General features: G+C 39.8%; 1 protein-coding gene across 4 annotated transcripts in view; it reads left to right on the forward strand.

Moving 5' to 3' along the window:
* LARP1 (La ribonucleoprotein 1, translational regulator) overlaps positions 1-19,477 on the forward strand; it is a 79,383-nt gene extending 59,906 nt beyond the window's left edge. For all 4 annotated transcript variants that reach the window (XM_088133880.1, XM_088133882.1, XM_088133884.1 and 1 more), the window contains 14 exons: positions 543-695; positions 2,228-2,390; positions 4,829-4,973; positions 5,982-6,156; positions 7,330-7,499; positions 10,100-10,453; positions 12,919-13,042; positions 13,455-13,660; positions 13,797-13,903; positions 14,202-14,353; positions 14,960-15,104; positions 15,309-15,418; positions 15,912-16,039; positions 17,414-19,477. In XM_088133880.1, coding sequence (XP_087990006.1) covers positions 543-695; positions 2,228-2,390; positions 4,829-4,973; positions 5,982-6,156; positions 7,330-7,499; positions 10,100-10,453; positions 12,919-13,042; positions 13,455-13,660; positions 13,797-13,903; positions 14,202-14,353; positions 14,960-15,104; positions 15,309-15,418; positions 15,912-16,039; positions 17,414-17,650 — 2,369 coding nt within the window. In that variant the 3' untranslated portion in view covers positions 17,651-19,477. The remainder of the gene's footprint in view (positions 1-542; positions 696-2,227; positions 2,391-4,828; positions 4,974-5,981; positions 6,157-7,329; positions 7,500-10,099; positions 10,454-12,918; positions 13,043-13,454; positions 13,661-13,796; positions 13,904-14,201; positions 14,354-14,959; positions 15,105-15,308; positions 15,419-15,911; positions 16,040-17,413) is intronic.
* The last annotated feature ends 2,181 nt before the right edge of the window (positions 19,478-21,658 follow it).

The following is a 21,658-nucleotide window of genomic DNA, read 5'->3' on the forward strand; positions in this document are numbered from 1 at the left end:
TTTTAACTGGGTTATTTTTTTAAATCATTCCTTTGAACATGGACTCCTACCCCCATCTTTTTAAATAAGTGTGTGGGGGGGGGGTTGTTTCAAATTCCTGTCATTCTGTATTTCAAACAATTGAAATGTTTTGGCTTTTTAGTCTTTTGGAATACAGAACATCAAGATATTTTGAGATTTGTTCTGAGTTTGAGGATGAAAACTTTTCCATTTGATACACCCCTTTACCCATACAATATTCCATGCTCTTGGTTTATAGTATAGTCTGAAAAACTAACCAGTTTGATGGGATATTCCTTTTCATATGGTGAAGTTTCTGCTTTGCGGCTAGCAATGGGAATAATGAATAAAGGATTCGGGATTTTTAATGTTGCTGTGTCTAGTTTATTCTTAGTTAAGCTTCTTTTATCTTTGTATAATAAGGATAGAAGTAGATTGATTCTATCAACCTCCATGATTGTTCAAAGATGCCTGAGCACATCAGTTCACAGTTATTGAGGTGTTTTAATCTCAGGCATATTTTTTTATTCATTTTGTTGCAGGATGGCATTTAGATAACAAGCATGAACGGAACTGGCCTGACCATGATGAAACTTCTAGTGTTAAAAGCGAGGGGGCAACTGTGCGTGGTGCTTTCAGGGGCAGAGGACGTGGTCGGGGACGAGGGAGAGGGAGAGGAAGAGGAGGTACTCGCTGTACGTATAATACATTTATAACCACACTTCCATGTATTGAATGTTGGTGATGCTGCAGATAAAGAACTGGCAAGCAACAAACTTTTTACTTTCACTTTGAATTTCAATAACTGAAGACAGCTGATTTGTTTTTGCTAGACTATGACTGAGTATAGTTGGAATCAATACACTAAGATGAAAGAGTTTGAAATCTTTTCCAGAAATGTTTTTATTGGATTTTAATATCTTTTTTTAGCCAAAGAATAATATTCACAATGCTAGCAATAAAAATAATACACAAAACAGTGTAATGTAAAAGATAAATAATCCCTGTGCAGTAGTGATTAAATATTGGAGCAAGACTGGGGAGACCCAGGTTCAATTCCACTGTCAGCTCTAGAAGCTCACTAGGTGACTTTGGGCTTGTCATGCATTAAATGAAGGGAGATCCCTGTGTAAACTGAGGAGCAAGATATAATAAATAAAATTAACATCAATGTCTATTAATTACAAAAAGAAAGCTAAAAATGATTGATTCTGACGCACTCTTTTGAAAAGTCAAAACAGGTTAGCAATTCTAAAATAAAACTTTCCTATGTTGTGAGGAAGAAAAAGTTTCTTACAGCATCTTAAGATGTGTCAGTCGTTAAAATGCTTCAGGTCTCTGCTGGTTTTACTGCAAACGATTAATATAATTAAAAGTAAAGTGTGCTTCAAGGATAGCATAAGAAAAGACACACTTTAGAAGGACTTTGCAGATCTAGAGTAGTTTCATAATAAGATAGATTGTTCTCCAGATAGCAGGCCTTTAACCCATGACCTCAGAAAACAGTTACGAACTAGATAAGATAGTTTTGTTTGGGTGTGATGTGGCACTAGTTAATAGCTTATCTGCCATGTTTTATACCACTTGACATCTCCAGGTAGGTTTGAATGCACTGCCATATGACCAAGGCATTTGCCATGTGACCAAGGCATGCAGGAATGTTAGCATATACAATTGATTCAGAAGCAGTCATAGTTGGTACACTGAACATAAATGTGCAAATTTGTTTATTATTGCATTTGGGGGTACAGGCATTCAAAGAATAAATCTGATTTTTCAGAGATTTCTCAGAGGGTATGGGGAACACAGCTGGAATAGGCTGAATCTCAGTTCTAGAATTCGACTTTCTGCTGACTAGCAGTGCGTTTGTCATTTTTGGTTCTAAATTCAGCCTCCTTGTTCACACCATTATTGAATTCTGGTAACATCATGAGAATCTACCGTATTCTTGGAATTATGTGACAAGGAACAATAGGACTGAGAATCATATTGGTTACACCTTGCTCCAAGCCTCAGGGTGACCTTTCCCAACACTTTTGTTTAAATGAACAAATTAACTTGGGGGAAAATATAGAACCCTGTAGATCACCATAGGTCAGTGGCTGTGGCATCAAACACTAATCCCCTGCCTGGCTATTATAATTAATCTTGGCTTTGTTTGACCAGTGGAATACAGATTTTGTTTGAGAAGAAGAGGTTTTAAAAAGTATTCTTTTTCCTTCTATAGCTCACTTTGATTATCATTATGGGTATCGGAAATTTGATGCTTCTGATGGCTCACGTACTCAGAAATACACCAGTAATATCACTTATTACTTTGACAACATCAGCAGCACTGAGCTCTACAGTGTTGACCAAGAATTGCTCAAAGACTACATCAAACGACAGATGTATGTATTGGTTTTGGTTTTTAGGAGTAGTTTTTCAACCCTTTAAAAGCCCAGTTAGACATTTGATGTATCAGTTTATTTCTCTGGCAAATTAGCTGATTTTATCAATTAAGGAATTGCCAAATAGTCATTAATTTATATCTTTATCCCTAGATAGCCTGTGCCCCCGCCCCCAAAAAGCCAAAATGACTATTATTGCAGTAGCATCATAGTCTATAATAATATCCCTACTTCTCAAGTTGTTTAGGAGTGGGCAACTGAAAACATTCAAAATAATGGCTGGTCCTTAAAGTGGTGGTGACAGCAGAAAATAAGGTTATGCCCTACAGTCAGTTGAGAATATAGAAGGAAAAATAGGTAATATGTAATACAAGATACATCCTTGGAAATGTATCAGTGTATACAGTGGGGCAAAAAAGTATTTAGTCAGCCACCAATTGTGCAAGTTCTCCCACTTAAAAAGATGAGAGAGGCCTGTAATTTTCATCATAGGTATACCTCAACTATGAGAGACAAAATGAGAAAAAAAAATCCAGAAAATCACATTGTCCGATTTTTAAAGAATTTATTTGCAAATCATGGTGGAAAATAAGTATTTGGTCACCTACAAACAAGCAAGATGTCTGGCTCTCACAGACCTGTAACTACTTCTTTAAGAGGCTCCTCTGTCCTCCACTTGTTACCTGTAGTAATGGCACCTGTTTTAACCTTGTTATCAGTATAAAAGACACCTGTCCACAGTCACACTCCAAACTCCACTATGGCCAAGACCAAAGAGCTGTCAAAGGACACCAGAAACAAAATTGTAGACCTGCATCAGGCTGGGAAGACTGAATCTGCAATAGGCAAGCAGCTTGGTGTGAAGAAATCAACTGTGGGAGCAATAATTAGAAAATGGAAGACATACAAGACCACTGATAATCTCCCTTGATCTGGGGCTCCATGCAAGATCTCACCCTGTGGGGTCAAAATGATCACAAGAATGGTGAGCAAAAATCCCAGAACCACACGGGGGGACCTAGTGAATGACCTGCAGAGAGCTGGGACCAAAGTAACAAAGGCTACCATCAGTAACACACTATGCCGCCAGGGACTCAAATCCTGAAGTGCCAGATGTGTCCCCCTGCTTAAGCCAGTACATATCTGGGCCCGTCTGAAGTTTGCTAGAGAGCATTTGGATGATCCAGAAGAGGATTGGGAGAATGTCATATAGTCAGATGAAACCAAAGTAGAACATTTTGGTCTAAACTCAACTCGTCGTGTTTGGAGGAGAGAGAATGCTGAGTTGCATCCAAAGAACACCATACCTACTGTGAAGCATGGGGGTGGAAACATCATGCTTTGGGGCTGTTTTTCTGCAAAGGGACCAGGACGACTGATCCGTGTAAAGGAAAGAATGAATGGGGCCATGTATCGTGAGATTTTGAGTCAACACCTCCTTCCATCAGCAAGGGCATTGAAGATGAAACGTGGCTGGGTCTTTCAGCATGACAATGATCCCAAACATACCGCCCGGGCAACGAAGGAGTGGCTTCGTAAGAAGCATTTCAAGGTCCTGGAGTGGCCTAGCCAGTCTCCAGATCTCAACCCCATGGAAAACCTTTGGAGGGAGTTGAAAGTCCGTGTCGCCCATCGACAGCCCCAAAACATCACTGCTCTAGAGGAGATCTGCATGGAGGAATGGGCCAAAATACCAGCAACAGTGTGTGAAAACCTTGTGAAGACTTACAGAAAACGTTTGACCTCTGTCATTGCCAACAAAGGATATATAACAAAGTATTGAGATGAACTTTTGATATTGACCAAATACTTATTTTCCACCATGATTTGCAAATAAATTCTTTAAAAATCAGACAATGTGATTTTCTGGATTTTTTTCCCCATTTTCTCTCTCATAGTTGAGGTATACCTATGATGAAAATTACAGGCCTCTCTCATCTTTTTAAGTGGGAGAACTTGCCCAATTGGTGGCTGACTAAATACTTTTTTGCCCCACTCTATCTGTCAGGCTAGTGATAGTTCTGTCACTTGCAAGAAGAGGGATGGAGAAAGAGAGTTTACCTCTTTTGGTATTTGATTTCTATATTTTCAGTACCAGCAAACTGCCTAATAATGGAGAGGAAGTGAGTGGCAAATTTAAGAAGTTGGTACGCTCTGGCACAGAGTATGGCAATGCAATTGGAACAATTCTGATACAATTACTGAGATTATTCTGGAACAGACATGTCTTCTGTTAGTATTCAAAAGTCTTCCCTTACCCATATAATACATACAAAAGTAAGACTATCTTAGATTGGGACCTGTTTAAGAAATTATAGATATGATAGAATAATAGTTTTCTTACACTTGAGTAGAAACTTTTCTTGGGAGAGTGAAGTGATATTAGTGTAATTCAGCATGTGGCATAAATAACAGTTTCCATTACTTGCTGTTTTCAGAGAATATTACTTCAGTGTCGACAACTTGGAAAGAGACTTCTTCTTAAGGCGGAAAATGGACACTGAAGGTTTCCTTCCCATCACTCTCATTGCCAGTTTCCATCGGGTACAGGCCCTAACCACAGATGTTGGCCTTATCATTAAGGTAAGGGATAAACTGTGCCCACATGGCTACCTATGCATTGGAGTGTGATGTCATTTCACTCTTGGTTATGCCATACTATCCCTTTGAAACTTGCACTAAAAATCTCTTCCATTGACTTATTGAATTTTTAAAATTATTATTAAGATTTTTATCATGCCTTTATTATTATTTTATAAATAACTCAAGGCGGTGAACAAACTTAATACTCCTTCCTCCTCCTTTTTTCCCCACAACAACCACCCTGTGAGGTGGGTTGGGCTGAGAGGGAGAGAGTGATTGGCCCAAGTCACCCAGCTGGTTTTCATGCCTAAGGCGGGACCAGAACTCACCATCTCCTGGATTCTAGGCCAGCACCTTAGCCACTGCGCCAAGCTAGCTCTCATGTGTTGTCACTTCATGAGTTTGATCTCATTAAAACCCTCAAGGCTGCCATTTCATGGTTCTTGAGAGGCATCCTTATAATCAAAGAAGTTTTTGGATCTCCCTTTCCAATACTGGAATGAGAAAGACACCTTCATAAGGCTCCAGTGAGAACATAGATCTGCAGATGATGCTTGTGTTTCCTCTGGTTTGAGAGCTCCTTGTTACCCAGGTGTGCCCTGGAGTAGGGAAACAACTATTCCTGTACTAAAGTTGGCATTGTTCCTTTGCCTACCATTGGAATGCATGGGAGGAGAACATTTAAAAAAGACAGGAAAAGGCCAGAAATATTTAAATAAAAAGGAAAAATGGGATGATTTTCCCAATTTCAGCCATGCTAGTATGACACTAGAAAATATGGTTTCTCCATATATAAAAATAAAAACCAATTTATAGGCTGCTTGACTCCTAAACAACTATAATATGTTTGACAATTTTCAAATCATTTTGTCTTCTCTACTTACTGTTTCAGATGTGTTTAAAACTCCCATTTCACTGTCAGAGAACAGGTATCTGCAGGATATTTGCAGTACCCCTCCTTGCCTTGTTTTGATATATTAATACTGAAAATAAGGGCTTGCTTTCCAGGCATTAAAAGATAGCAAAGTGGTGGAGATCGTGGACCAGAAAATCAGAAGAAAGGAAGAACCAGACAAGTGGCCTTTACCTGGCCCTCCCATGACAGACTATGCACAAACTGATTTCTCTCAGCTAATCAACTGCCCAGAGTTTGTGCCCAGACAGAGCTTCCAAAAAGAGACAGGTCAGTACAGATGGAAAATCTGAAAATCAAATGTGCTACACCAAACCTGTTGATTTTTGTTGTTGCTGCTTAATTTGAGTTCAAGCCAAACATGTATTTTACAGAACAGCAGATTTACAAAAGGACAGCATTTTGGTATTTTATCCAGAGTCTCTGGGCTATTAAAATTACCTTATGTGGGCATTCATTAATATCTTAGTGTTGCTTAATGTCAGGTCGGCCTCTAATAAACCTCATCTCATCCGGGATTTGATCCTGGATGAGAGGGCTGACCTGGCATGCATTACCAAGTCCCGGCTGGGCAAAGAGGAGCGAGTGCCCCTCTTAGAAATGTGCCCAGTGGGGTTTCAGGTGTGGCACCAGCCACACCTCCATGGTGGGAGAGTTGCCACTGTCTGCCAGGAGACTGAAGGTCACTAGGGACACTGCTCCAAAAATAGACCTTACTTGTGAGGTTGGGCCTGAGCGGCAGTTGGGAATTCTGCTACAGTACCAGCCTCCCTGCCTACTCTGCTCGAGGCTGTCTCCAGCCTCCCTTATCATAATTATCATAATTAATCGAGATATTGGGAAGTACAAACTTGCTTCCTATGCTCATGTTGTGAGTATGTTGCTAAGATACACTTTTTGTTGTGATCAGACTGGATTCTGTCTGTTTCATAATATGTTTCCCAATTGTATTTTTCTGGTGAGAATGCCTGAGCATTAGGGTAGGGTTGGACAGGTACTGTATGATGTGGCAGGGGATTATGTTAGAAAAGTGGATAGGGAAAAAGGGAAAGCAGGCAAGATCAGGGTAGAAATGGAGACTAATGTAAATAAATATTACAGTACTCGTTTACTTCATTGTAAGGAAGTTGGCATCCCAGTTGGTAAAAATAAAGTTGGGCTGGTTTTATAAAAATTAAATGCCAAGTAAGACTCTGACAAAAAATTGCACGACATAACCTACCTTTTTTCATGCATTGTTAATACAGTGTAGAATTAAAACATGTAAACAACGTCTTCTAGTCCATTTACCTTAAAACTAAGTGTTGGCTCTCCAGTAGGAGTGCCACGTCTTCGTTCTCTTTTCATCCAAGGCTAATTTACGATATAGAGGTTATTTTTGTTGATATTTTGTAAAGGAAGTCATTTGCCTATACAGATACTTTATTTAAATACATGTTACAGAATCTGCTCCTGGTTCTCCCCGCTCTGCCAGTCCCGTGCCAAGCAAGACAGAAGAAGTTACTAATCTGAAGACACTACCTAAAGGCCTTTCTGCCAGCCTGCCTGACTTGGACTCAGAGGCATGGATTGAAGTGAAGAAGAGGCCTAGACCGTCTCCCATCAGACCCAAGGTAACCAGTGAATTGCATTGGAGACCAGACTTTCCATAGGATATGATAGATACAGAAGATCTAAAGGTTCCAAGAGACTGACTAACGTAAAGCTCTAACCTTAATTGCATTAAATATGCTGGATGGGGATGTGCTTCTCCACCCCTGGGGATCAGATTGGTTGAATTCAAAAGTGAATAAATATGTCTTGGCCACATTTGCAAAAGACTAAAATGAAGCACTGTTACTTGAAAGTGGCATTTGAGAAGGTGCAGCATGGGGGCATGCTTGAAAAATGTGTTGTGTTTGAGTCTTTTTCTTTTATTCTATACTTTACATGGGACAGCAAGAAGGAGAAGCGATCACTCCTATCCTGTCAAAATATTTAAAGACTCCCCATTTAACAAAACGTTGACACATTCTGAAATCTTGCAGAATTCATAGTTAGGAACCTTTTCTGCTGTGTTTATCATTTTCATAATAATTGCTTACAAATAAATTGGGAGGGTTTTGTGTTTTTTTGGTAGAAATCTCAAAACTGTACATGATGCTTTTCTTTAATTTGGGAGAAGCAACTTACCTATTAACTTAACTATTTAATTTGGGAGAAGCAACTTATCTATTGATTTCATCTAATTCTGCCAGTTAAAAAAAAAAAACATAGGGATAGCTACTCTCTCTCTTTTAAACAAGCAAGAGTAACAAAATGTGAAATAATGGTTTCTAGATCAAAAGTTGTGATATTTTTGTCAGTCCAATATGGGATTTCCAATATCATTGTTTGGTTTTGTGTTATTTTTTTTCCCTACTGAATTGTACAATTTAATTTTTAGAAATGATGACCAGTTGATTTAGTGAATCTTGCTATGGATTTGCAAGGAGGAGACTGGTATGAGAGATCAAGGCTATCAGGAGGGAGGGGGTGCATTCCAAAGGAAGGGGCGAGGCAAGCACTTTCTCAGCCCGCAGCAGGACCATGAGAAGAAGAAGAGGCTGAGGCTAGCTCCTCCTTAGACTTTCACAGGGTATATCTGCTAGTGGCTTTAGGATAGGTTTAGTCTGGCGAGATTCTGTCTATAGTGTGTAAGCAATAAAGGAACTACACTGGACTGGACTGTTTCGTTCTTGGGCTGAACCTGACAATGCAGCCTTTGACTGCCAAAAGTACATACAGGCACTCCTTGGTTAATGATGGTAATTGGGACCAGAATTTCCATCACTAATCAATGTGGTTGTAAAGTGCAACATCATGTGATCGCATCGCTTAGCAACGGCAATCCCAGCAGTTCCTGGTGCCGTCATTAATCAAATACCACTGGTTCTTAGGCAAGGATCCACCCCAATCTAAGCCATTCCCAGCTTGGTCCCTCCCATCCCCGAGCCTTGGTAAGGCAAGGGACTGCCTCCTCTTGAACTCCCTTCACCTATATCAGTGAATATGTGTAGCTCAGGGATGAACTGTGGAGTCCTTGGGGTTCTCTGAGCTTGGTTCTTTTCTTGCAAACGTTTCATTACCTGGCTAGGTAACATCTTCAGTGCTAAAATGGGATGGGGTTTGCTCTCTATTTATGTGCTGTGGCCTGCCTTGCCAGTGCTGGTAAGGGTGGGGGTTTTGTTTCGCTCCTGTGGTAGTTCTTCGATTAGCATATGTTTGATGCTTGATTGTGTGCCTGGTGGTAACCTTTGCTTATCTGGGTGATAATTGCTGGTGATTGATTGCTGGTGAGGCGATCTTCTGGTCTTTTGTCTCTTTTAGACTCCACACTCCCTTCACCTGCCTATCTCCCCCCATCTCTGCCCTTTTGGCTGCCCGCCTACCTGCTGCTGCCAGCTGCCCCTCCCACCCAGCCTTGCCCACCTGCCACACAGCACACCACTACTGTACTGACCAGAGCCTTCTTTTGTGCCACCTTCTTTTGCAGCAGTTCAGCTCGGGCTTCTCTCGCACCCCACCCAAGGCCTCTGTGCACCAGCCAGGTGTTCATGCTCTGCCTATGGCCTTCTTTCATGAAAGAAGCCTGGCATGTGAAACAAGGCCCTGGCTGCACCGGCACAGAAGAAGGACCCACCCCACCTTCTTTCACATGCCAGGTTTCTTTTGCGAAAGAAGGCCCTGGGTAGGGCATGAACAGAGGCTCTGAGCAGAGCGCAAGAGAAGTCCTAGCTGCATCAGCATGAAAGAAAGCCCCAGCCGGGCGGTGGAGGCAGCTAGCGGCAGCGGTTAGGCAGGTGGTCGAAATACAGTCATAAATATGAGTGGGTCTGCATTTTGTTCACGTAACCACAGGGTTGCTGCAATGGCCGGAACTTTGAAGACCAGTAGTAAGTCCCTTCATTCAGCGCTGTCATCACTTCAAATGGTCACTGAATGAACAGACGTTAAGATAGGATTATCTGTACACTTCTCTTCTCTTAGCCTTCCTGTCTGGACAGGTATGTAGTGTGATACAGCATTAAATGAAATGGACTTTGTTTCCAAGTCATGCTTTGCTTGTGAAGCATTGAGTTATTTATCTTGAGGATGAAACTGAGAATTCATTGTAGTCTTCCTGTTAGTTTTTTAATAAAGCTTAGTGTTTCACTAGCTCCTATCTTAACAATATTATCTCACTTGTTACCAGAAAACAGAAGAATCTAGAACACCATTGAAACAGAAGGATCAGGATGAACCAGAGGAGCTGGACTTTCTTTTTGATGAGGAAATGGAACAGATGGATGGTCGTAAAAACACCTTCACTGATTGGTCAGATGAGGATTCAGACTACGAGATTGATGACAGGGACGTGAATAAAATTTTGATTGTAACCCAGACACCCCCTTATCTGCGCCGTCATCCAGGGGGAGACAGAACAGGCAACCACACTTCCAGGGCAAAGATGAGCTCAGAATTGGCCAAAGTGATCAATGATGGACTATATTACTATGAGCAGGACCTGTGGACAGAACAATTTGAGCCGGAATATTCTCAGATAAAGGTGAGAATCAGAATTTATTATTCTACTCCAGGTGAAATGAGTATAATTTAGATGGGACTAAGCAAAGGTCTTAAGTGCATTATTAGAGCCTGTACCTAATATACTAATACAAAACCATTTTGCTCCCCCACCTGTATGAACATGTGTATCAAGAGAACATACCAATGGTAGATTCAGCAAGCAGTTGTTTACCCAGAGTCCATGGCTGACTTCAGCCATTTCTTAGTTGGGGTCCATTCATTCATTGATCAGCTTCATCACATCCATCTTAATACCTTGGAATGCCTTATCTTTCACCTTGTCACATATCATGGGTCAGGAATTGATTATAAATGGATTTATTTATGAATATCAGCTCATCTGCAGATACATTTCTACTCTTAGTGCAGCTTTCTTTTGATTAGAGCTGTTCTCTTTAAAAGCCAGTATACTCTCAGGCATGTGCATGTATTTTTTGGAGATACTGTGTGATAAGCCAACCATTAACCATGTTTGCAGAGTGCTTTGGAAAGAAAGTTCTGCTAATTGTCATGTTTCCTACTGTCATACAGATTATTATCTCAAGCCATTTGATCATTCTTGGTGACAGAATATTTTTCTTGTCCTTTCTAGGCATGCATGAGTATTAAAGGCTTTTTTAACCCCACGTTAGTGGGCAGATATTTCTTTGGGTTTGTTGCAGTGACTTATTTTTTTCTTTTAATGTAGCTATTATGGTGGTTATTTCTGTTTTAATGATAGCTGTATTGTACACCTACTATTGTACACCTATTGTACACTTCAGGTGGTATAGAAATAGTATAGATAGTAAACTGATTTTTGGAGAACAGTTTTCCTTCTTCTCTACTAAGGTTCTATATTCTGATCCTGAAAATGTGAGGGCAGCGTTGCTACATTTATTTCATGTCACTGGAGATGAAAGCAGCCAGCTTCTGTTTATAGATTTTAAACAACAAAAATTACCATCAGTTTAAATTCTATAAGAGAATGCTGTTACCTTAAATTGATCTCTTTCGATCAGGGAGCATGTCAAACCCATATCTTTCTTTTTGTCACTTAGAACTTTTAAATGTGATGTTTAGTTTGTATTTGTTGAATTACTGGTTACAAATTTTCATCACCTTCACCTATAATCTAGATCGGTGATGTTTGTTCTTGTATATGCCAGCATTCTAATATACATATATTCAACCAGAAGTGACTATTTATATGTGACCCTAATCATGTCTATTTCCAAATAGAAATTATATTCAGGAATTTCTTTTTTCAGCTTTCTGTGCTATCCTTGAACTTGCAGCTTATGCTGCTTTATACTACATTTTTCCAGTCCTTCTCTGCAAAGCAGATCCTTATATAATTCTGTTGTTCTGCTATTCTGCCCCTCTAATTTTTGGTTGCTTCTTCCTATGTTGGACATAGTCAGAAGCACTGATTTGTAGACTATTGTTGGGCTGTGTGTAAAAACAAAATAATTGGTGTAAATCCTGATGCTAAATAATATCTTTTTACTTTTATTTTTGGAAATATGGGAGAAGATGCTTAATTATAGGCCCAAGGTACCATTTGCTGTAGTAGAGCTAGAATTTTATAATCATCGTCATACCTTTGGTGACATCTTTTGACTGTATCTTTATGTTAGGCTACACAAAGATTAATTTGTACTTTCAGTCAACTATTCCCTAAAATTGTAATGGTTCATCTTATTCTGTCAAGTCTGCTGTCTTTGTAGAAGTAGTAACTTCTCCCTACAAGAATGTTGGATATGTTTGAGCTTGCTGGGATAAAAGGATCTGGCAACCAAAGTTTTGTGGGAGTATTAATTAATTTCACAATAGGTATTGAACAATCTTCAAAATTGGGAACGTATTAAAACAAGCAAGATGATTTTTGCTAGCCACAGTACTGTTTTGGTAGGACACATGGCACTAAATTGGGCAGGTAAATTTGGAAGCTCTTGCAATATTTCAGGACTTAAAAGAAGACCCTAAACATGGATCTGTAGTTAAATTTGTGATGCTTTCCAGGCTTTACTCCATAATGTGGAGAGGAAGTCAGAACCTTACTTCCATGAGTAACTTTTAATAACTTCTTACCTGTTTCTCGTTTATGTGGATGGGAGGCAGACATAAAAAAAGAACATCTGCACAATTACATTAATTTTAGCCTTATATGGAATTCCTTAACTAAACTGTACAGAGGCTTTGTTTTGGAATTCTGATGATTCATCTTATACCGAGATGGTGAGTTATATGATCTGGTGATATTTTGAAACTTCATGTGCAGTTATTCCTGATAGCCACCTGTTTGGGGAGATACTTTGTATGTCCCCAATTACTGTGAGGGTCCCCTATTACTGAAAGAATTACTTGTGGAGGTTTTGGTACTGCTTTGATTTAATAGATGGAAAGTATAAATCTCTTCTGGGCATGTATTTTAATTTCCATTTGTGATCTTTTGAAATGCAGCAAGAAGTAGAAAACTTCAAGAAGGTGAATATGATCAGCAGAGAGCAATTTGACACTCTGACCCCTGAGCCTCCTGTTGATCCAAATCAGGAAGTTCCTCCAGGACCACCCAGGTTCCAGCAAGGTACGGGCCCACAACAATCCATCTACTAAACTCCAGTAGAAGGAGTCTTCCCCATGGAATCTTTTGACTATTCAGCCTTCACTGCTGTATTTTTAATATGCTGCTTTCTGTTTTGGGGGGGTTAGTTTTTCTTACTTGTAAAGCATCTAGAAGGACTTCTTATTTTATTTTATTTATCGAATTTATATGGCCACCCATCTCACACAACGTGACTCTGGGCGATGAACAATAAAAATCTTATCTTTATTTCATGGCCCAAATCCATCATTTTATGCTTGCTTTTTAAAATTGTTGCTTTTACTTCTTTCCCCTAAAGGGGATTGGAAAGCACTGTGTCTGAGCACGGATGCTAATTTTTTTATTTTTTGTGTATAAGCACAGTTTAATTGTTACCATTTTTTTTTCATTGTAGTTCCAACTGATGCTCTGGCAAATAAACTCTTTGGTGTGCCCGAACCTTCAACCATTGCCCGATCTTTGCCAACAACAGTGCCAGAATCCCCAAACTATCGCAATGCAAGAACTCCTCGGACCCCTCGTACACCTCAGCTGAAGGACCCTACACAGACGCCCCGGTTTTACCCAGTGGTTAAAGAAGGCAGATTGATAGATGCCAAGGTAAGACCTGCACATCAGCTTCTTCTGTGTGCCTATGTGTTTAATAGATATTGGATATCTCTTGACTCAGCTTGAATTCTTTGTGAAGCTTCAATATTCATAGAGAACTATCATGTATTCCTTCTGCTTCTTATAGACACCCCGGAAAAGGAAAACACGGCATAGTTCAAATCCTCCAATGGAATGCCATGTTGGTTGGGTGATGGATTCCCGGGAGCATAGACCTCGAACAGCATCCATCAGGTACCAAAAGACATAGTGATTTGCATTGAAGTTGAAGAACAAAAGTTTTAGGAAGCCTACTGAAAAGATTGATCGCATGAGTTCTCTTCTTCCTCATAAGGAAGCCCCCGCCCTTTGGAATATTCTCCCCCCAGAGGTGCTAATGCCCTCTTTACTCAAAATAATTCCTTAATTGGTATTTAAGACTTTCTCAGAGACCTTGTCAGATTGAAATGACTGTAATATGTCTGTATCTACTTCTGAACATTTGAGCAGTTGACTCCTTTATTGATATGATTTTTAAAATTTATTTACCTAGTTCCAGTCCTTCAGAAGGCACCCCAGCCATAGGCAGCTATGGCTGCACCCCACAGTCATTGCCTAAGTTCCAGCATCCTTCCCATGAACTCCTGAAAGAAAATGGCTTCACACAACATGTCTACCACAAGTATCGCCGGCGCTGCCTTAATGGTGAATTCTGTGGATACCACTGAAGTTGTTATGTGTTTAATTCTTGTGCAGGCGTAGTGAATGGAGCAGGCAGTTTGCTTCATGTCTTGGCCAAATTTAGCTTCTTGGCAGTGATATTCTTTGCAGGCCTTCATTATTTGAAGTAGTAATCTGTAGATCAAATCTGCACGTATTGCAGTGAGTATGGCTTCCTGTGAATCAGAGAAAAAATTCTCTGTTCTGCATGGTTATCTGTTCACTTGTATAAAGCTACAGGCAAGCATGTGATTTAGTCAGTTTTAATTGAAGTTTTGAAGATAAACTTTTCCTTTCATTTAAAGCCAGGCTTCTTCCGTTCATTATATGATGACATTTAAGATTGCAATCCCTTGGCTGCTTTATAGATGACGTTGTAAGTTACGAAATCTCTCTCTGTCTGGCTTCAAAATCCAAAGGACTGGGCATTCAGCATGCAAGGGGATAGGCAGATTCTTAATTTTGTGTATGTGTGTATAATAGAAGCATAATGATGGGGTTGTGTGTATTCTGTCTTTAGGACAAAATGAAGTATTTTAATTGGCATACACTTTAAAATAGTGCTAAAGAGTTTTCTGTTTTCTTAACCAGAACGGAAACGATTGGGCATTGGCCAGTCCCAGGAAATGAATACTCTCTTTAGATTCTGGTCATTTTTCCTTCGTGATCACTTTAACAAGAAAATGTATGAGGAATTCAAGCAACTGGCTCTGGAGGATGCAAAAGAAGGGTACAGGTGGGTCCACATCTGTTTGTTGCATCATCATGGTTGGCATTTTAAAGACGGAAAGGGGAAATATGGATTGTTCCTTAGGTAGCAAATATGGTGACAGCCCTTAAAGAGATATTAGATGAGTAATTACTTGATGAATAAACTCTTGTGAGAAAAATTAGAGCATCTGAAAGAAGTAGTGATGGTACAGATGGTATGGTCTTGCAGGTATGGACTGGAGTGCCTCTTCAGATATTATAGTTATGGACTGGAGAAGAAATTCCGACCTGACATATTTAAGGATTTCCAAGAAGAAACTATAAAAGATTTTGAGGCTGGTAAGTGATGTCTTCTGATAGCACAAATAGTGGCTGATATTGCAGGGGATTTTTATGCCAATGAATTGTGGGGCATTTTTTCCATTAATTATGTAATCCTTCTTTAGGATAAATAGTTAGAATTTTGACTATACTGCGATTCCAAAACTGTACTGTGAAAGGACATTTTGAGCATTATGCATAGGGAAAACTGCATTAAACATCATGAAGCATACTGGAGGAGTTCCTGCCTTCTGAGGCCAAGATTACCTTTAACTTTATGCTCTTTTCTCTCTGCTTTCCTGTCCCCTCTGTCTTTTTCTCCATCCCTATTCTCTACACATATTATCAAGTAATACATATACACTGAAATGTGTAGCTAATAAAAAGTCTGTTCTGATGTCTGCTAGTTTGCCAGTGTTTCCTCATTCCAGTATTTGCTGAAATGAAAGTATGGCTTCCTATTTCTTTGTTAGATGAGACTTACTCTTAGCTTTTTGGCTCTTTTTAATAGGCCAGCTTTATGGGCTTGAAAAATTTTGGGCCTTCTTAAAATATTCCAAAGCCAAAAACTTGGACATTGACTGCAAACTGCAAGAATACCTCAGCAAATTCCGCCGCCTTGAAGACTTCCGAGTTGATGTGGGTACAAGTAACTGTTTCCTCCTTGTAATACAGATATTTGTAATGATTGCATTTTCTCCAACTTTTATGGCTATATCAGGCATAGTGTGCGCAGAATTTGTTAATAATAATGTGCTTGAAACAGTATGAAGTGATAGGGAAGGTTCTGCTTGTAAATTAATTGTAATCACTGGCTGGGTAACTTTGGGCCAGTCGCACACTCTCAGTCCAACCCATCTTACAGAGTTGTTGTTATGGGGAAAATAGAAGACAAGAAAGAGAATTAGATATGTATGCTGCCTTAAGTTTTTTATTTTTATATACATGCATGCATGCATGCATGCATACATACATACATACATACATAGGTGGGATAAAAATCTAATAATAATAATAGCCCATTCATATATGAAAGCTGCTAGTTTTGAAGACTTGAAGACTTTAAGAATTAAATAAAACTCACTTCCAAACCAGAATTGGAAACCATGTTTTGAAGTGGTTTACCACTCCTAATGGCTCATTCTAGTTTGTCCAGTTCAGAGATGGCAAAGTTAGTGTGCTGTAGGTCACTACAAGTTCAACCCTCATTTCTTAATAAGCCAGGCTATAAATTGTCATGACCTCTGAAGAATGGGCTTATGCATTGTGTTACACCATAATGTCAGTGTTTAATATTGGCTTACTGTATTGTATGATCCCTACTAATTGTAGTTTATTTGGTAAGCTATGATTGAACAAACTATGACAGAACTATACTGAACTCATCCTAAATCTGTAGCTTCTGGGTGAAGTTAGTTGTATAATAGATGAATTACAGCCAAATGTGACCCAAGAGTTTGCACCAGACTTTGGCTAATCAGAAGGCAGATATGACCCTAGTTTGTAGGTGGATAGGAGATGGTCAGGAAATCCTATAGCATAGACTGAGAAGTTGAAAAAACATACTGGAAGAAGGCAAAGGAAAGTTACTCCCTTATTATTGTCAGAAAACCTTGTCTGGATAGATCCATGTAATGCCCAAGAGTAAATCTTGCCTGGAAGAGGTCTTTCCCTTTAGAGAATGCTTGCCTCAACACGGTGCTCCAGATATTTCAGATTACAAGTCTTACTGTGCTCTTTGATTTTTGCCTAAAGTTCTTTGCTAAATGCCTATAAAATCTTCCCCTTAACATTTCAAAGGAGAATGAAAAGACTTTAAGATTTCAGTTTTGAAAGTGTGGGCAAAGCAACAAGTACTAAGAGAAGCTGGGACTTTGAGGTAGTTTTACTTTAAAAAAAATACTGTAACAAACAAAGCTCTGTATGTTCTTTTTAAATATATTTAAATAATCTTGACAGCAATATTGAGATGCTACATAAATCAGTTTTAATGGTTTGTTTTTTTTGTTTCAGCCTCCTATAGGGGAAGAAGGTAGCCACAAGAGATATGCAGCAACAGTAGGAGTAGATGGAAGGAAGCGATACCCATCTCAGTCTTCTAGCAAGGCTGTTGGCCATACTCCATCCAGTCAAATGTCTGCCTCATCCAGTCAAGTCCCCAACTCATCAAGCCAGGAAGATGCCAAAAACCTGAGCCAGCCACATGCAGTTTCCACAGCCACGGTGGAAACCCAAACAGTGGGGAAGTAGGCGCACTAGAACTACCAGTGAAAAAGGGGGCAGGGAGTTGGAATGTAAAAGTCCAAGACCAGGCTGCTTGCGGGAGGTGGGGATATACCGTGCATATGATTTTTCTTGTTGGCTGGAAAAACAAGATGATCCAAGTTGAATGCATCCTTTTCCTCGCTGTGATTAAGTCATTGATTGGAGCCAGACCTTCACATTTTCATGTCTTAGCGCCTTTCAGGGGTTAGGTTGGGTTGGGAAAGGGGAGATTTTTATAAATATAAATATATATTATATATATATAAATATATATATATATCAAGTTTTAAATTATTGATAGAAGTTTGTTTGGATAAACCAAAATTATTCTGCATCATGCAGCCTCACAATCCAGCTCCTTCTCATCCCTCTGAACACTTGACAACTATGCAGCCCACTTGGTAAGCTGGAAGTTTGGACTGAACAATTTAGTGTCATTTGGAGAACTAGCCTTTGGGCTTTCCAAGTTCAGCAGGCACCGCCCCTTCTGGATATAGCAATGCACAAGAGGAGTCTCTGCTACCATCACATGTACCACCATTACTTCTGTTGTGGCTCCTTCTATGCTGCTCATCTTTTCCATCAGAAACTGACGACTGGAAATGAACCAAAGGACCCTGGCTGAAAGTGGGCCCACTTTACATTGGGCTTGCCCAGTTCTTTTGCGTGATGGGTAGAACATAAACTTGCACAGTGTCTCCCCTCGCATAGGAATGCTAAGACTTTGCTAAAACAGCTTTCACTTAAAAAAAAAAACACAAAACACACAAAAAAACTTGTTTAAAAAAAAAGTCTGTTTCTTTGCTTCCTTCCTTGAAAATAATAAGTTGCCTTATTGTGGAGTTGGGAACTTGTAGGCATCCCTGACTTGAGCAAATTGGGAAAACGGCATCTGCTTGGGACTCAGCCAGACTGTGATATATTTCTGTTCCCTGTTCAGTGACTCTTGTCTGCAGTAGCTGGTGACTGTCTTCCCTTTAACCCAGCTGTGATCTGCATCAACTGGAACAATACTGTTGAGATCTAGCTGAATGTTGGTTCAAACCACACGGACAGCTTCTCTCCAGAGCAGGGGATACTGGGGCGCTTCAGCCTGCAACTTCTGCTATTGTGTAGTTGATGCTGATGTATATGTATCAACTGTTTTAGCGTCCTTTCTGCTACAACTGCATCTGCCATTGCTTCACTTAGACCTCCAGGTGCACCGCTATTTTCCTCCCTATCCCACCTGGGCAGGCCAGGAACTTGTTTGTTGATTTCATGAAATCTTCCTATCCCAGAGCAGGCAGGCAGGTGTGCCAGGAAAAGAGTAACACAGAGGGAGGATCTAAAGGCACGCACCCTTGCTTTTCATCTATGTGGTTGAAGAATGTGTCTACAGGAAAACAGCTTTAACCTAAGCAAAGTAGGATTTTTATGTCTGATGGTTTCCAAATTTGAGGTAGCTTACTAGTGTTAATTACTTGAACAGAATTCCCTTTCTGTATTCTTTCTAATAACAGATATGATAACCTGCCTCCCTTCCCTGGAATGACCATGTAGCCAAGGAATCAGCTGTTTAGACTGTTCACTAGCTACAAGTATCACTTTTGATGTTCTTGCATCACCCCCCCCCCAAAAATCCATGAATTAGAACCATGTCAGCTGTGTCATAGAACTTTATACAAAGCACCAAGTTTATCTTGGCTGCTATTGGGCTAACTGCTGGAACTTTTGGAGGTTATTCACATGGCTGTAACAGTTGAAAACAGCTGTCCTGAACTATAGGAGTGAACAGCAGAGAAGAAGGAAATAAATACATGCTACAATTTGTTTCTGACAACCTGGTTTGTTACTTCCTGCATTTTGTTACTTTCTTAGTGTACTATCCAAGTTCTGTAAGTCAGAGAAATCAGAAGGGGAAGGAAGGTCATTATGCTACCCCTGCTTACCAAAAAGGGATAAATGGTAGCAGAAGGGTACAATACTGTTTATGTGGTCCTATGTACTATGGCTTAGGTTGAAACAGCCCTCTCCTCCCTCCCAAGCATATGCAGAGGCTCCTTCCATAATGCTGAGAACTGATTCCTCTATTCCTTGCACCCCTGACACTTAGGAAAAAAAGGGGGTACCACAACTTTTTTGGGGAGTCTGCTGCCAGAACTGCCAGATGTCTTGGGTACTCCCACATTTTAGAGTTCATGTTTCAGGTATGTCCTTGATATTGACATGCTGGAAAGTACATTGTGAGACAGTAACAGACCATAGGCCCTGCAGTTAGTCATTTGAAGCAGATAAGTGTTAATTTAGTGTTTCAGGGAGTGATATTTGGGCGGTTCATTGATTTATAACTCTTGTGGATGGTTTGGTACTATATACGTAGATACTTGAGATGGGACTTTCTGCCTAGGGTTAGTGCTGCCTGGTGTTACTGCTTTTAGCTATTATCAAGCGTGCTTTAATGGGAGTTTGCTACAGAACGTTCATGGGTGACTGTACAATGCAATGACCATATAAAGCACGCGCTATGGTTCTAGCATGGCTGAATAGCATCAAAGTATTGCTTGCTTTCTTTGCTGTGTCAGTTGTTATAACAAATCTTCATCCTGTCATTAAGACATGAGAAATGAAAATGAGCATTCCATCGTTTCACCAGATGCAATTACATTGTGATACTGAAGAGTATGATGCGTTAGGAGAACCATGCTAAAATGGAACTAACAGTTGGAAATACTGTGGTGGTTTTATGGATTGTCTAAAATCCTTATTGTCCCAGGATTTCACTTTGTAGTTAGGCAAACGGATTGGAATGCATGTATTTTCATTAGGACTACTGCATAAATCTGGGCAACTACAAGATGGCAGCAAAGATATGCAGAAAGACCAGCTAAGTTTACTGCCATTTAGTGGTCATCAGTATTTTTGCCACGCAGATCTGATAGCCCTGAATATCACAGTCACAACATGAAATAAAGCATACATTTGGGAATTATGAGGCAGAAGCAAGTGCTTAGGTGTTTAAAATAGCAAGTTCAACCAATGGATATTTGTTCAAAAGCATTCTTGAAAGCGATTCTGGAAATTTGCTCTGCTGGTAGCTAACCCTGAAGGGTTGGGCTAACAATTATTTGCTTCACTTAAAAGCTCTTCTGAATGAGAACGCTGCTATGCATGGTTATACAAACATTTTTGCAAATGAAAGTTGAGCACTAAGAAGGCAGTAGTAGATTATAGAAGAAAGGTAATTGGTTTAAAAAAAAAACCCTGTAATACCTGTAAAAATGCTACATGAATTTCTCTATACCTGGCAATGTTATGAGGTTGGACTATATAAAGTTTACTGATTGAGAGAAACTCAAGTTATTTGCTACCAAAGGAGGCAGATAAGGTTTACTGATGACAGTGTTTTGCACCAGCTTAGAAAGACATTGGTAGAATATGTTGCAGGCATGTAATTCTAGGCTGCCAGTTTGTCAGAAGGCATGACACCAATCCTATAAATAGTGGAGATTTCCCCAGCAAAGATAGGTCTTGACATTGAATACCTTGTTGGGAAGAGAGCAGGTGCTAATATTAATGAAATTAATCCATTGCGAGTATCCTGTGCTCTGATAACGTGTGTGAAAATACCTTCCATGAGCTTTCTGTGGACAGCTAATGTCTGAGATTACTAAAGCTGAGAAAGTTTCTGTTCCACAGTGCAAAGCAAGCGGCATTTTAAAAATAGTTTTGGTCATCCTCAGTAGGTGTAAACTTTTATGACCAGGTATGAAGGGGAACTTGAAATTTGCTTTGGAACAGACAGGAAAGTAAGTGACCTTTATTAAGTGTTGGTGCTGTCATCTCTCTCTACCCCTTCTTGTTCCTCCTTTGAACTTCCCAGTTATAGTGCAAAGTTTTATACTTGCCCTTCTTGCTCCTGGTAGCTTGATTGTATTATTAATACACAACACCATAACCTTAAAGTGCTGCCATGCATTTTTTTTTTTGTTTACTTGTTTAAACAGGGCTGGG

This window comes from Python bivittatus, unplaced genomic scaffold (genome assembly GCF_059951505.1).
Source record: "Python bivittatus isolate LINGU-HERP-01145 unplaced genomic scaffold, Pbiv_v1 ctg000080_np1212, whole genome shotgun sequence".
Classification (NCBI taxonomy): domain Eukaryota; kingdom Metazoa; phylum Chordata; class Lepidosauria; order Squamata; family Pythonidae; genus Python; species Python bivittatus.